Below are 17,541 nucleotides of genomic sequence, written 5' to 3'. Positions count from 1 at the left end.
AAGTTTTTACGTACGTTTACGCGTAATTTACGAGTAATCTATGTCGCATAGAAAACCAGTTTTTTACGCAGATGTAAAGAAATTAATTTTCTTTCGTAAATTAGTAATATAAAAACAAATTAAATTGAATTTTAAACTTACATATTTCAGCAGAAAATCATAATTTTATGAAGATTGTTTCTACAGCCACCTCTCACTAACAGATTTTATAAAATAGAAGTGTTCTTTCACATTTTTATTGAGAAATCTGTTGATATATACGTGTTACACTAGTATTTGTATTTATAACATTACGATTATCGACAATTTATTTGGATTGGGTTTCAAACTTTTAGTAACAGCTTCAAATTCCTTTTTCATACGTATGTATATGACTGTAAAAAATAAACACGTTGGTTGTTAATTGTTATACTGATTTAAGAGAACATTTAGCTACATATTTTATGTTTGTAAAATTCCAATATAGGAGCACATACAAATTCGGAAGGAGAGTTCTTTAAAGCTTTTTCTTTTGTTTTATGCCACTGCCAACTGCCATACATTACAATAACTATCGACATTTTTTTTAATGCTTGATTCTAGTTTGCTACGTGCTTTACGTTTTATACGTATTTTACGCTTAATTTACGTGTTATGTAGAAAACCTTTCTTACGCGGGAATGCACAACCCTGGTCATAGCCTATCTCATTTTCCCATTCTGTCCGCATGTTTCTTAAGTACACGTCCACTTTTCCGTATAAAGTGAACATTAAGCCCAAATATTTTTGTTTCAAATATTGAATTTTAATCTAAATGGAAACTTGCACACGGCCGCCACAAACACAGAGTGGGGTTCCATAATTTAGAGACAGTTGCAATTCAAATTTGGCTCCCATTTACAAATATACTGTATTGCAGGTTGCATATTCACAAGGATATCCCATCAGATGTATTCCATAAAAATAAAATAAATATGAAATTACGGCTTTCTCCGTCCATTTGCTACGAAGCACAGTATAGTTTCTAGAGGAATGTAGAAAAGAAGAAATATCAAGTTTGGAATTTAAAAAATCAGCAATGCTAAACCGTCGCTTTTACTCTTGTACGAGAGATTTACTTTTGTCAGGACAAACAGAAAATGCATTTCATATCACTAGATGGAGCCACGACATATTTGTAAACAAAATGAACATAAAATGTTAATTAGTAATTACTTTCTGCACTATCCTTTTAATATTAATAGGAATTATGAGTCTTCTTACAACTGTTTTTTGTTGAGGAACCAGAAATATTGAGTTAGTGATAATCGTTTATTACTTAAACAAGTATCGCAGGCAGAATTTTACACAACTTGTTAAAGAGCTGGGGATCGGTTAGTTTCTTGCATTTCACATAATGTGCGCCAACTCTAGTTACCTCCCTCTAACCCAGTTAGGCTTTCGTATGCAAGATCTATCTAGTTGTTGCACGTATTACCCGAAAAGTTTCAACACAGATATAAAAATGTAAAGTGGACTTCCTACTTCGTTCTCAACTTTATGCCAAAATCAAGCAATACTATGAAGCTAAATTTAGTTGATTACTCTTGGCTGTTTCTATTTGCCTGAAAACTAGGTGTATAAATGATATTATATATATATATATATATATATATATATATATATATATATATATATATATATATATATATATATATATATGTCAATGTGACAAAAAGTACTCACTTTAATAGATATGCGAAGCTAAGAAAAGGATTACTAAGCCATAAGGCTTTGAGAATTTAACTACGAATTAATTCTATCGTGAATAGCACAAACGCAGAAATGAAACGAAACTATTAAAAGTAGTGATCAGGCTTAGAAACACTAAATAGAAAGTAATTTAGAAAATTTCTTGTCAATTCACTAATAGTGAATTTTAAAATCCATAACTGAAGACATTTAAAAAATTAATTTCCTTATTTTCTCAGACGTGAAAAGACACAAATTGATTGCATAATTCTGTTCTAGATGTAACCTTGCTTCCATTAGCTAATGCTTTAAACACAATTACGTAAATATATATTTAAGAGGAAATTTATGTTTTAAATTTATAAAATTAGTATAAAAAACTTACTTCTTTTTCCCCCTTCGTTCCTCATCTTCTAGGACATTATGGGAAGAGAAAAGTCACTTAACTTGTATCCAGTTGTTAAAATTACGTATAGATTTACAATGTATATCAATAGCAGTTTTAAAATAAACTTCAAACAACCAATCACTTTCCAAATTCCTTGCAAGCAATCAACTTGAAATCACCATTAGAATTATGAAAATAAAAAAAAATTAAAATTAAAAATACACAATCTGCAGGATCAGTAACTCACTATGCCAAGTTTTCGGCTTAATACATATAGAATAGCACGGTACGCGAATGTCGAAAGGTCTGGGGTTCGAAACTCGGCAACCCGTTTCCCGACAGGAGTCCCCTAGTTCGCGAACGTACTTTGACCAAGTTTTCCGCGCGCTATCCACCCGCTCACACGCTACGAAGGGACTGAGTCCGCGCAAAACGGCCGACTTCGGTCCTTCCCCGCAGAGAGAGCAGAGCCACCTGGCGAGCGAAACGATCAATAAGACTTGACACTAACTTTGGAGCAGTGTTGCCACTTGAAGGGAAATTTATCTATTTGCAGGGAAATTCAGACTGAAATTTCAAGCAAAAACCAAAATTTCAAGGAAATTTTATGGCATCAGACGTATATTAATGCAGATTATATTCAGTTTCAATTCCGTGTCTATACTTATTTACATTTCCTTTTCGAAAATTATTTGATTCATTGATTGATTTTGTGTTTTAAGTCCACTTTATGCGCAGTAAGGCTAGTCAGGACTGGGCCTACAGTTTAAAGTGAGATCCGAACCACGATGTGCCTCCACCTGGTATCGAACCCGGTATCCCTTGATTACAGGCGGAGGACGTTACCATAAACTCCTTTGAGTATAAGCTTATATTGGCTGATAGATTGACTTTTGACTAATCGCAAAGATGAGGATGAGTGATAAAGGATGAAATTGATGAGGGTACTCTTACAAAAACACCCATGCCCAGGTCGAGATTCGAACCCGGGACTCCTGGCGTCGTAGCGCACTATCCTAACCACTCCGCCTCAGAGATCGGCTGTGAGCCTATTTAATGCAGTATTTATATTTCAATTTTGTTTGTTTTGCGTCACTTCTCAACAATAAAGATGAATGATGATCTCATAAAATAGGCAATGGAACAAGTGGGCTACATATTGCAGCTAGGAATATACTCCCTTCCCTTCAAGGCGTTGTATCTGTTGTCTAACTTCACGGCGATCGTATAAGTTGCAATTTAAAATTTGCTATAAAAATACATTTCTCGCCGTAGAGTTAGGCAATACGCCTTGCAGGTAGTGAAGCGAGTCTTTCAGGATCTAATTGTCCCAATTTTATTGACGGTGACTGTACATTGAACCTGGGTTAGGACCTGAGCAATCTGCCCCATGTGACTATTTTTTTTAACATTTTTCATACATGAAACATGGACCAACAAAAATACTTTTACATATTATTATTATTATTATTATAAATAAAAGTAAAGTGCTCCCCTCTACTTTGCACCACGCCATGAAAGCGTATATGGGGTGTGAACTTAGGGCACTACACTTTCTTGATCACGGCCGAAGTTGGGGGTGATGAGATCAGCAGCACGCCCCTGGCCCAATTTACCCCTTACAGTTTCCTACAGGTACCCACTTTATGCTAGGTGGGCGCCGGAACCGATTAAAAAGGTGGGGAAAATCCCGGTTCTCTCCCTCTCTCGCATGGTAGTCAGACTCCCTAACGACTGAGCTACCGCTATGACTATTATCATTATATGATTTCTTATATGAAGGGAAAACTTTTTGGTGAAATGGAAAATTTGTCCCTTGGTAAGGGAAAATATACCTTCATATGTTGCACCACTGCTTTCTAGTAGAGGCATTGCTAAACTACGCTCAGCACGATATTGACGGATGCGTAACGTATTTACATATTCCACAGCGCACGCATGCCTTCTAACACGAGTATATTTGACGTCTGATCATTATTATATCGCGTGATAAAGATAAATTTCTTCCTGTCTTGCAAGTGGTCGGGTCCCTCAGCGTAATGTTTGAATTCAAGACTCGAAGGTAAATATTGCCTCAACAGTGGAGCGTCGACAATTCAATGTATGTTTGTTTGCCAGTTAGCTGCTCGTTTAGTCTTTGTTTTACCTTGATGTATGGAAATTGGACTTTCGGCATGTCAATATCATAAAACCTATGACGTAGTTATCAAAAAAATGTGAACGATTTTTTGTTCGGATACGTGAGCATTGGAAAATTCCACACAAGATATACAGAGGGAGAATGAGAAAGAAAGAGATTGATTGATTTGTTTTATTTTACTTCCCTTCTTGTACCACTTTTGGCTAATTTGCGGAGAGGAGGATGAGTGATGAAATAGATGAATGTACACTCACAAACACCCATGCCTAGGCCAGGATTCGAACCCGGGACCCCTGGCGTCGTAGTGTGATGTGCTAACCACTCCGCCACGGAGGTCTACGAGAGAAAGAAGGGTTCGGATGAAGAGATAGAGAGGGAGAGAGAGAGATACAAAACGAGAGAGAAAATAAAGAAACAGAGAAGAAGGAAATTAGAAAGAGAGAATATGTATATAGAAAGGTATAGAAAGAAGATATAGAAGGAAAGAGATAAAAAGAGAGAGACAGTAGAGTTGGAAAGGAAATAAGTACAAGATATATAAAAAGAAAGAGAGAGACGTAAAGAGCTAAAGAAATAGAAAGAAAAATAGTGAGAAAGGAGCAGAGATGGATATTAAAGAGAGAGAGGAAGAATATAACATAATGAATAAGTTTTAGAGGGAAATAAAAATAAAATTCAAGTAATATATAAAGGAAAAGAAAGACAGAGAACGAAAGAAGAGGACAAGAGAACAATAACAACAAATTTGAGAAAAATTAACAGAAAAGAAGAAAATTAGAGAAAGAAAGAATATCTAAAAGAATAAGGTATAAAAATAAGTAAGAGAGAGAGAGAGAGAGAGAGAGAGAGAGTATTTTTGTGGTAGTCAACGAAAAAAAAGAATCCTTGAAAATTTCGAATTCATTCATTTTTTTTCAAATGATTACATATTTATAATTTATAATATCCTTGCGGTAAATTATACGTCAATCTGAAGGAGATCTCATAACAATCTCTATCGTACCTTACACTGAATGTAATTGGTATGAGCTTACCTTCAGATTGACATGTAAACTTTCAGCTGTCAAAATATAAATTCCATATACTATATGGTTACTTGAAATCCGATGAACAAATTCAAAGTTTTCAATGATTCTTTCTTTCATGATGGGTACTGCACAAATTATCTCTCTTATTTGATTTCCCCTCATACTCTATTCTCTGTGGCTTTACATATTCTGTCTTTTCCTAATTTCCTCAATTTCTGTTTCTTTATTTTTGTTCTTGTTCTATTTCTCTGCTTTCTCTCTTTGCTTTACTTTATATATTTCTTCTATTTTCTTTATATTTCCTTCTTTAATGTCCTTCTCTATTTCTCTATTTCATTATTTTCTCTCTATTTCTTTATCTATATCTCTCCATTTCATCTATATCTTACACTTACTTCATTTTTTCCTTTTCCATGTCTTTCTCTCTCTTTCCTTCTACAGCTTATTTATATAGCGTTAGGTATACTTTGTCCTTCTTCCTGTTTCTTTCTTTCTCTCAATAGTTTTGTTCTTATTTCCTCTCTCTCTCTCTCTCTCTCTCTCCCCCTCATGTATGTGCCTCTAACCCTCCTATCATCTATTAGTATTTATCATCTTACGATGATCCAATGTTTATATGTTTTTGAAAAATTGTAACGTATCTGTTTGTGTGGTTGGAGTGTAAGGTACCATTTGACGTTGGTGCACCTCTCCTCCTTCTCCCAACCTGATAGAGACAAACGTCTACATTTTAGAATGGAAGATGCTCGTACCATCCGTAAGCCATCATACTTTATAAGGGCACATATTAAAGGATCTTCGCTTTCCAAAGCTGAATTTCCCTTCTCCAGGGTTAACGGTTTCCGAGAATGAAGTATGCGTTACGGGAGCTTTTTGTGGAAAAACCGTTTCGCTCGGCGCTCAGAAAAGGGTTTTGTTTGAGCCAGTAACTCAAAGAGACCGCGCTGTTATCCTATTGGCGCAACTGCGGCATTCGGGACTCCAAAAAGCAACACGTCATACGCGAGGACGTTCGGGATTCTCGTAAGATTTACGTATGATGCGGCATAGCGCCTAGGGAGAGGCATAACCACTAGGTAGCCAAGTTGGGTTCCAGCTCACCGTAGAATAAGTTTTAGGACACCATTACGTCCTTACAAACAGCCTGAATGAGAAAGTTTCAGAATTATTTACACTAGAGGAAGAATGAATAATACACAGTAGGATAAATGGATAAACTGAGAGACAGAAGTAAATAGAGAGAGAGAGAAAAAGGTATAATGAGAAATAAAAGCAAAGAGAATGAGAGAGAGACAATAGGAACAGAAGTAAAGAGAGAAAGAGATAAAATGAGACTAAAAGAGAGGGATATAGGGTATAATGAGAAAGGCAGTAATTGAAAGAGAATGAGAGAGGAGAAGTATAGAAAGAGTTAGGTTGAAGAGACTAAAACAAGTAGAGGTAAAACAAGAGGAACAGAAGTAAAAGAAATGATGCAGGAATAAAGGGAGAGAGAGAGAAAATGATTGAGAGAGAAGTAGATGGATGAAGAGTGTGAGAGAGAGAGGGGAGAAGGAAAGAGAATGATTTGATTTGATTTGGTTTATTTTACTTCGCTTGTTGTCACACTTTTGGCTTATTTTGCGAAGATGGGGATGAGTGATGATATGATGAAATTCATGAATGGACACTCACAAATATCCATGCCTAGGCCAGAATTCGAAACCGGGACCCCTGGCGTCGTAGCGCGATGTGCTAACCACTCCGCCACAGGGGCCGATAAGAGTTAGAATGAGTGAGTCAAAAAATAATAAAAGGGAGAATTAGACAGATGGATGTAAAAAGAGATACAGAAAGAGATGGAATGAGATTGAAATAAAAAGAAAGATGAATTTAGAGAAACAGAAATAAATCCAGAAGAGAGAGCGAATAAGTGAGACAGAAATAAAGAGAGAGAACGAGAGAGACAATAATAAAAAGAGGAAGAATACGGTAGAAATAAAGAAAGAGAGAAAGAGAGAGCTTGAGAGAAAAAGAAATAGAGAGAGAGATAATGTGAAAGAAGAGAGAGATAGATGAGATTTAGAATGAGTGATAGAAATAGAGTGAGAAAGAGAGAGAAATTAAAAGGAATGAGAGGCACACAAATAAAGAGAGAGAGGGGATGAGATAAAATAAAGAAACAATAGTTTATAGAGAAATGGAATATTAAAGACAATGGGCCCGAAGGAAAACGAAATATGTATAGAATTAATTTAAATAAAATAATTTATACTGAAATAGTCATATTTCTTTGGTTACGCCGAAGGTTACTTACATTCTAGGCTATTTCCACTGTAGCTTTCTAACTGGCATCCAAATTGCCAGTGATCTTACCGAAAAATTTACGGATCGAGATTTTTTTGCAGTAAAAAAAACTCAACAGTCCTGGTGAACGTAATTAATGCGTTTATTTTGCAACCTGAAAAATTACTCGTTTGCAATTTTGCCAAGCGACATGCTTCGCCACACGGCGAGAGCTTCGAGCTTCACAGACCGTATCCACTTTTTCTACCCGTTGGTCCCTTGCTGTCATCAGTGGGGGGAGAGGGTTAAATATTGACCCTTCTTCTTTTTTGATCTCATTCGGAAGAGCTCATGTGGTCAGGGGTCACTCATTCCGTTCACAGAATGTCCAATAAATCAGGCTGTTGCGTGGACAGAAAAAAAAGTGGCGATCTGGCTGGAATCAGTTACGTCGGTAAGGGGGGGGGGTCTGCCGCTAAATCATTATCTACGCACCCTTCCGTTTGCGACACGCAGGATGCCAGCGGTTCATTTGCACGTACTAATTTCCTAACCGCTTTTCTTTCCTGCATGGCACGTTGAAATTAGGAGAACTGCTTTTTAAGTTCATGCTAAGTTTTGAGTGTGGTTAAATTTTCACTGAAACCATTATGGAAATTCTTACTTGAAACTACCGAAAATATATTTTCAGTGTTGAAAAATCCCGAATTTCAATAATCTCATAATGTACTATACCACCTTGAACTCTCTCCATCTACGGTCCTAGGTTCGGATACTGGCTTTTGAACGAGGTTCATATGTGAGCCTTTCCTCATTCAATTTCAACTTATCATCACTCATCCTCATCGTCGCGATTATCTTATGGAGGCGGGAAAGTGAGGTAAAATTAAAAATACTCTCTCTCTTCGTATGACCTTTTTCACCCATAGGCTCCGGATTCGACTCTACGTAAGGGCACTAATATTACTTTGCAGATCTTGCTTCATCATCATCATCATCATCTATGCTAATCGTCGCGATTATTCCTAGATATGTAAAAAAATGTATTTAGTAAAATCGCCTTGTCCATTTTTAATACATTTTTTTATAAAATGTGGGACATTGTATTTGACTTGGTGGTGGAGCTCGCTGTGTACTGGAAAGGTTCTCGGTTCGCAACCCTTTTTCGGAAAATACGCTTTTCCACTTCTTTAGGTTAAAATATCGACAAAATTCAATGATGATGATGTGAAAATTATAATGGGGCACTAGCAAAGAAACACACGTGACCATGCAGGTATTCGAACCCAAATATTTTATGCATGGCTGGATCACTCAATGTTGTGTTATTTTCTTATTTAATGCCGCTTTTCTGCCACTATTGGCTAATCGATCACTCAATGTACTTGCCCAGAATGGTGGTTAAATTAATAATTATTATTAGCTGTATACTGGTGCGCCATTATCGGTCAGAAGGTTTAGCTTGGTAGAGTTTCCTGTGCACTAAGGGGTTTGTCGTCTGGAGCTATTATTGCGAAACAAATGCTTCGTGGAAATACGGTGACAAACCTTGTTGCTGAACGAGTCTTTCGAATTAAAGCCGTTAAAGGGCATATTCCTTTCCTCTCGCCGTTTGAAATACCTACTCATTACGTGTCTGCTCTGCTCTGAATGTGGCAACCAAGTGTTCAAATTCCCCACGGAAATTGATCGGCAAGCTCTGATTGGCTGAGAACAAAGCACGTGTCATCTCCAGTGCTCCTCCTAGTGGAATGCTAGTACTCACGTGATGGCTTCCAGCAGACGACAGAGCACCGAGTGGCGGGAGCGGTAACCCTTCTGAGGCATACATAATCAGCTAAAAAGACTTAGCGACCAGTGCCCAAAAATAAAATCACAACCGCGTCTACAGTGCCTTGCTTAGCATAAGCAATGCGCATCTTCCTTGGTGAAAATTTCGGATTTGAATTCATCGCAGATTCCGAAAAGAAAAGTGGAGAGAAAAAGTCCTGCAACTTACCACGAAATCTTACAAGGAAGGAAGGCAGATAAGAAACGGGAGAATCGTGTTCGTTTGCCAATGTGCCTCGTGATAACAAGAATTGTTTCCAGGGCTTTATGCGGATGCTGCGACATTCTCACACCGCATGTACGTAAGGCGCAGTACTGCAGGGGAAAAGGTGTGCATGTCCACGTTCAGCAACGAAAAATGTATTTTGCTTCTTGTGTGTATCACACTTTTTTAAAAACGTCAAATACACATTTTCCAGGTTTGTACATGCCGGGTTACCGTTGTGGTAAATTGTAAGACATGTGAGCACAGATGTTTAGTCTAGTGTTACCACCAAATTGTTTAATTGATTGATTGATCCGCATTGTTTTATTGATTGATTGATCCACATTGTTTAATTGATTGATTGATCCACATTGTTTAATTGATTGATTGATCCATATTGCTTAATTGATTGATTGGTCCACATTGTTCAATTAATTGATTTATTGATTGCTTTGCTTTATTTTACTTCGCATCTTGTGCTACTTTTGGCCAATTTGCGAAGATGGGGATGAGTGATGATATAATGAAATTCATGAATGGACACTCACAAACATCCATGCCCAGGACAGGATTCGAACCCTCGACCCCTGGCGTCATATCGCGATGTGCTAACAGCTCCGCCACGGGGACCGGCTACCACATTGTTCAAATATGCTAGCAATGCTTAAGATTAACTCATAGTCTATGGTTGTTGCGAGTTGGAGGCAAGTTTGTGACGTAGCATAATATAATTCAGACTTTTCTGATGGAGGACACCTGCAACGTCCTCCGGCTGAAACCGTAGGCAACGTAGACACGCACCTTAGCTCGGCGAGAACATTGCAGAGGACGACAACATTTCGTAATGTGCATAAATCTACCCATAATGCTAACTGTCTCTTCAGCGGAGATATGAGACTGCATAGTTCACAGGGATCGGGTGTTAAAGAGCTTCTCCACAGATTTCAGATGAAACGGGACCAATAACCTTTACCTCAACAGAACAACAGGTGATGAAAGTTTATATGCCAGTTTATTTTCTTAACAAAATAATATATATACACACACGTTTAAAAACAAACTTCCCAGGGTTAACAATAATAATAAGTACCTTGTGAAGCTTACTAAAATTATACATATACACAAGTAGGGAAAACGAAAAAAACAGATTTCTTACTTCAAGGCTGTTTCTTACTATTGGGAGGGAGTAAGCCGAAACTAAATATTAAAACGGCCTTTCATCTCTTCACCAGAAGGTGGAGTTTAACTTCTCTATGGTGCTTGGACTCTCGCTTTAGCGGAGAGCACCTTCTCTCGCCCGAAAGCGGAGTGGGGGTTCCTCTATGGTGCTGGGACTCTCGCATAAGCGGAGGGCACCTTCTCTCGCCCGAAAGCGGAGTTGATCTTCTCCTTGGTGCTCGGACTCTCGCATAAGCGGAGGACACCTTCTCTCATCCGAAAGATGGAGCGGAACTTCCTTCTTGGTGTTTGGTTTCTCGCCGTAGCGGAGCACACCTTCTCTCGCCCGCAGGCGGAGTCTAACTCATTTGCCAGCCAGGCCTACGCCTTTATATAAGGTTGGCGATGCTAGCGTAAGCGAGCGGAAAATTATTCAACTACATATATTAACATTAAATAGTTACAACAGTTGGTTATACATAGAGGTGGATCCGTCTTTAGTTGTGACGATCCGAGTTTGTTACAATCTTGAACTAACAATATTTACAAAAAAACAGTTACAAAAGTTGATCGTAGAAGCTAACAAACTTAGAGGTGGATCCGTCTTTACTGGGGTCGTTACACACCATATGTTATAAGCACTGGCGTACCCAGATTTTTTTAGCGGAAAAGGCTGGAATTGTAAAATGGATAGTACATAGCTGCTTTCTACAGATGGGGGGGGGGGGGGTTCAAAGACAAAAATAATAACCGGATGTCATTTTAGGGAGAGTTGCAACACTACTTTGTTTTTTCTGGAGTCCATTAATGATTTCATTTGAAAAATTAATTTACCACAATCAATATTTAATCCATTGCAAAAGATTAGTCAAAAATAATATTATGCTTTTAAATTGATCATATTTCTAATTAATGGCTCAGATAGGTATTTTAAATATGTAAGTTATGATAGTAAATGCATTTACATAAGGTTGTTTCATCCTTATGGTAGTAAAATTCATCACCATTTTAGTAGGCTGAAAAAAAAGTTTCTACTAGCGAGCTTGTTCTATGTGAGAGCTCTGTTCACGAACAATAGCATAACAACGAAGTTACCAGTGCAAGAGACATCTATTGACCACAAGTTTGCCCACTCGTCCTTGAACACTTTCCAAAGACCACCAAGCGTAGTTCCGCGACGTTTTTGATGATCTGTTAGAAGAGGCCAAACACACAGAAGTCCATGGGTACTGCATCAGGAGACTTGACAGGTGTGTCTCTAAATGGGATAGCCTTCCATTTGTCTCCTGTTCCATACGGGACATGTAGGCCACTGTTCTTCTCGCAGTATGGTTGCGGGCCTTGTCGTGGTGGATGTACACTTTCTCGATGTCATTGCCATACAAAGAAGGGGCATGTTGGCGGTAGATGGGGTCAAATATGTACTCGATGTAGTAGGCTGCATTCACCTTCACATTCGATGACACACGGTGTATAGGAAACACAGAAACCTGCCACTACCATAACTCGGGAAACTTTCTTTGGAGGAGCGGAGCCACTTTGCATGATCCTTCCCATCGATAGAGCGGTAGTAAATCGCGTGTATCTGCTTGGATCCCATCAAATACACCCATGACTCATCTTAGGTGATAACAACGCCATTTGTTGTCTGCCACGTAGCATACATACAGCCGTTTGCATGCCACCCGCCGTTGTGCAATGTGCTTCGCTGTGAGAACGTGAACCTGCCGCTTGTGTGCACTTTTGAGCCCCAAATTCTGGCGTATGATTCGGTTTACAGTTGCTGTTGACCGTTGTACACGTCAGGCTATGTCACGTTGTGTGGGTGGATTCTCCTTGGTGACACACTGGCGAGTCTTAGCAACGACGTCCTGACTGCGTTGAGGAGCCAGTTGTCTCTTTTGCCGCTTTTCACCTGGCAATGCATGGGTTGAAGGTGGGTTTGCATTGCGATGGATTGCTGCATGAATTCTCTTATCAGACACTGTGAAATCTTTCAACTGGCACTGCTTTTTAATTCGGCCATAGCTGTAGCCTACGTCGGAAAGGGCTACGCTGTAGCCCTCCCAAAAGGAGTGGAGTTTCGGAGGCATGTTGATCACACACGACTCTTCTTTCCCTCGTTTGTTCGATTAACTGTCTGGCCTTTGGATGCTATTGCAGTAGATAGATTGTGAAACATCTATGATATTATCATATCTTTGAATATAGATGTTCAATTGTTTTGTTGATTTGGATTGTCAAGCATGGAGTTAGCCATGTTGTATATTCTTAGTTAAAAATTAAATGATTATTTTGTATAAAATCGAACCCACCTGATTAATTATATCACATTACCGTGGTTGGTAATACAACAATTTGGCGACTATGTATGGGATTCAAGGACATATTCTGGAACCTTTCGATGTGGATAAAGGTAACATTGATTCGTATTTCGAGCGGTTTGAACAGATTTGTGTTGCTAATGGCATTCCAAAGGAAAAACAAATTAATCATTTTATTGCATTCTGTGGAGGACATTTATATGATGTTTTAAGGGATTTAGTTACTCCAGATTCTGTTGCTAGTAAAACATACGAAATAATAAAAGATGTATTGTTGAATCATTTTCAACCGAAGCATAATGTTGTTGCAGAAAGATACCGTTTTCATCTTCTGAAGCAAGAGTTAGGTCAACCTGTGTCTGAATATATAGTTTCTCTTAAACATGCAGCTACTAAATGTAACTTTGGAGTATTCTTAAATGATATGCTAAGAGATCAGCTGGTGTTTGGAGTTAACAGTTAAGTTACAAGAAAGAAATTGTTATCAGAAGGTGACGTTTCCTTTATTAAAGCTTGCGACTTTGCCGTGAATATGGAAATGGTTGAGAAAGATGTACGGCTATTCCATCAAAAAGAAGGTTTTGCTACTGATTGTAATGTACATAAGCTTCATGAAAGCAAGTCTAAACCTTTCCAAGCTTTCTCCAATAGGAAAACTATCTTTAATAATCAGACTGAAAAGAGCATAGTTAATGAGAAACCTGGAACTTCAAGACAATGGATTTGTTATAAATGTGGAATGACGCATGAAAAAGGTAAATGTTATTTAAAGCAAGTTAGATGTAATTATTGTGGATTCTTAGGACATATTCAGAAATTTTGTAGATTTCGTAATAAACCGACAGATAAAAACTTATCAAGTTTACAATTTAAATCCACTGAATCTAACAGTTGCTTAAGTAATGTGTCTCTTGGTGTAATTTCGAAAGAATGTAAAGATTCTATTGAGTTTAATGCAGATAAGGAACATCAAGAATTGTTAATTTCACACGAGCCCTTGCACACTTTCCAGTTATCGTTGTACAAGTATGGTTCTACTAAAGAACGGCAATTTGAATTCAACTCTGTAGTTGGAACTTTGCATAATGCTGACAAATGTACAATTGATTTGAATTGTGATGGTAAGTTAATTAATTTTGAGATCGATACCGGAGCTTCTGTAAGTGTGTTTGATAAAAGATTTCTCGATCAATCTTTTCCGTATTTAAAGATTCAACCTGCAAATATCAATCTGAAAAATGCTGATGGAAGACCATTAACATTAGAAGGTCAGGTTATGTTGGATAAGAAATATAATATGAATGTTTTTGTTTGTAAGCAAAATCTGCCACAACCGATTGTAGGAAGAACTTGGCTGGACATTTTATGGCCTAACTGGAGGCAAAATTTTATGTTACAGCAGATAGAAGTTCAGAGTTGTTATAATAAGGACGTACTGATGAATAAGTTGTTGTCTGAGTACAAGGCAGTATTTTCAGATGATCTTAAGGAGCCTATTAAATGTTTTAAAGCTGTGATTCCGGTTAAACCTAACAGTACACCAATCTTTAGGAAAGCTTATGAAGTACCTTATAGTTTAAGTGAACAGGTTAAAAAGGATATAAGTAAATTGGTTTCCGATGGTATACTGTCAGAAGTAACTTATTCTAACTGGGCATCACCCCTGGTAGTAGTTGTCAAGAAGTCAAATGATCTTAGGTTATGTGCTGATTTTAAGACAGGACTGAATACTTTACTTGAGAAAGTAACTTATCCATTACCAAAAATAGATGATATTTTGAACACATTAGGTGATTCTGATACATATGTGGTTCTTGACATGAAGAATGCATTTCTACAGTTGGAAGTAGATGAAGATTCGAAGAAATATTTGGTAATAAATACTAATTTTGGTTTATTTGGTTACAACAGATTACCTTTTGGTTTGCAGTGTAGTCCTTTGATATTTCAACATGTAATGGATCAGATCTTAACAGGAATTCCATTCGCTAAATGTTACTTAGATGACATAATTATCTGCGGTAAAGGACTGGAACAGTGTTATAATAACGTGAGGAATGTACTAGATCGTCTTCAGAAATATAATGTGAAGGTAAATGCTAAGAAGTGTCAATTTTTTGCTACGGAAGTTGAGTATTTAGGATTTTGCATTTCAGGTGAAGGAATTAGACCATCTGTGAAGAACTTAGAAGCAATATTAAAATGTGCTGTACCTAGTAATGTCAGTCAACTAAAGTCATTTTTGGGAGGTATTTCATTTTACCATAGGCATATACCCAACTTGTCAATGCATATACCTCATTTGCATGAATTGCTGAAGAAAGGACATAAATGGGAATGGACTGATATTCATCAACAGGAATATGAATTAGTAAAGGAAATGGTGAAGAAAGCAGATGTCATTTTTCCTTTCGATCAGAATTTGGAAGTTGTGCTAATTACAGATGCAAGTCCTGTAGGAATAGGTTGCCAATTATGTAATGTGTACAAAAGTAATTTACGCACAGTAGCTTGTTCATCAGCAACGTTAACTGACGCTCAGAAGAATTATTGTCAGTTTGAACGGGAAGCTTTAGCTCTTATACATGGCGTGAAGAAATTTCACAAATACTTGTATGGTAGAACCTTTACTGTACATAGCGATTCTCTTCCTGTGAAATATATTTTTGAAGAAAAAGCTAAAATTCCTTCTACGGGTAACAGTAGACTTCAAAGATGGGCTTTGCCTTTATCAACCTATGATTTTAAAATTGAGTACACTAAGCATGTGGAAGTGGCAGATCTGTTATCAAGATTACCCTTAATGGAAGTACCTGAAGATGATGTTTCTAGCGATGAGTACGTATTTCACTTAGAATGTGAACCAGTCTTGTTACAATGTATTAAGGAAGAAACAGCCAAAGACTTGTTATTGCAGCAGATAAAGTTGTATGTTACTGAAGGATGGCCAGCAAAGCTAAATAAAGATCAACAAGCTTCACCATTTGCACATTTTTTTCGGAGAAGACATGAAATAGTGATTGTAAAAGAATGTTTGATATGGAGCAACAGGTTAATTATTCCAAGATCGTTGTCTAATGCAGTCTTGAAAAAACTGCACTATAATCATCTAGGCTTGTGGAGGTTACAACAATTAGCGAGATCTATGTATTGGTGGCCGAAAATTGATATTGACTTAGAAAGAGAAGTTGTTAACTGTCCACAGTGTCAAGCACTTCAATACACTGCTCCGCAAAATAAATATGTACCTTGGGAGCAAACAGATAAGCCATTTCAAAGAGTTCATTTGGATTTCTTTCATTTCGCTGGTCGCACATGTTTATTGTTAGTTGATTCATGCACACGATGGATAGAGGTTTGGAAAGTTAAGTCCACATCTAGTGAAGAAACGATAAATTGTCTCAAAGAATGTTTTGACAGATATGGATATCCTAGTGTAATCGCATGTGATAATGGACCTCCATTTTCGGGAAGGAAGCTTAAAGAATTTTGCACTAAGTTAGGAATACGAATTATTCATTCACCACCATATCATCCACCCAGTAATGGTTTAACCGAAAAGTGGGTCCAAAACGTAAAAGATACTCTGAAGAAGAGGTGGTTAGAAGATTGCCATCTAGGAAAAAGTTTCGATTTCAGAGAAGCGGTGGAAGGTGCGTTAAGAGTAGCCAGGTTTACACCTTGCCATGCTAAGGGAAAGACTCCTGCAGAGTTGTTGTCATATCAACCTCGTAATATCTATAATTAGTCCTGGTCGCAAATAATGGAGAAGGAGGTGGTGAGAAGTGAGACCAATAAGAACGAAGAATTACCATCAATCGGAAGTACAGTGTGGACAAGAAATTATACATCCAGATTTCCAAAATACGTACGAGCTACAGTTACGGGTCATTTAGGAAGACGCTTGTTATTGGTCAATGCCGGTGGAACAACGAGAAGGGTACACCTGCATCAAGTGAAGTTTAAATCTAACAGGTCGGATACAGACAGTGGAGAAGATAACTTTTGGATCTTTGATGGTTCCGTGTCAGCGCAGGACAGGGCGTGTGAGGAGAGACCGCAGACTGGGCGAGAGGAAGCTGTTACCGCCTCCGCAGTGAACAGTCCACGACGATCTTTTAGAAGGAGGAAACCACCTGACAGGCTGCAGCTGTCATTTGGAAGAAGGGGAAAGTTGCAGTAGATAGATTGTGAAACATTTATGATATTATTATATCTTTGAATATAGATGTTCAATTGTTTTGTTGATTTGAATTGTCAAGCATGGAGTTAGCCATGTTGTATATTCTTAGTTAAAAATTAAATGATTATTTTGTATAAAATCGAACCCACCTGATTAATTATATCACATTACCGTGGTTGGTAATACAACAGCTATGTGGATCACGACGCTGCCGTAAATACAGCGCCTCTGGTGGCGATTCGACAAGGCTACCATAAGGATGAAACAACCTTCTGTAAAATGCACGAAACAACCGGGAAGGAACAAAGAA

At 37.7% G+C, this 17,541-nt stretch overlaps 1 protein-coding gene across 2 annotated transcripts in view; it reads right to left on the bottom strand.

The window, feature by feature from the left end:
* LOC145995662 (neurotrimin-like) overlaps positions 1-2,494 on the bottom strand; it is a 526,024-nt gene extending 523,530 nt beyond the window's left edge. For both annotated transcript variants that reach the window (XM_083132015.1, XM_083132024.1), the window contains exon 1: positions 2,096-2,494. In XM_083132015.1, coding sequence (XP_082988141.1) covers positions 2,096-2,120 — 25 coding nt within the window. In that variant the 5' untranslated portion in view covers positions 2,121-2,494. The remainder of the gene's footprint in view (positions 1-2,095) is intronic.
* Positions 2,495-17,541: the final 15,047 nt, after the last annotated feature.

The sequence above is a fragment of the Lepisma saccharinum genome, chromosome 1, assembly GCF_977018435.1.
Source record: "Lepisma saccharinum chromosome 1, izLepSacc3.1, whole genome shotgun sequence".
NCBI lineage: Eukaryota > Metazoa > Arthropoda > Insecta > Zygentoma > Lepismatidae > Lepisma > Lepisma saccharinum.
Note: the sequence above shows the minus strand (reverse complement) of the source record. Positions and strands in the feature narration are given on the sequence as shown.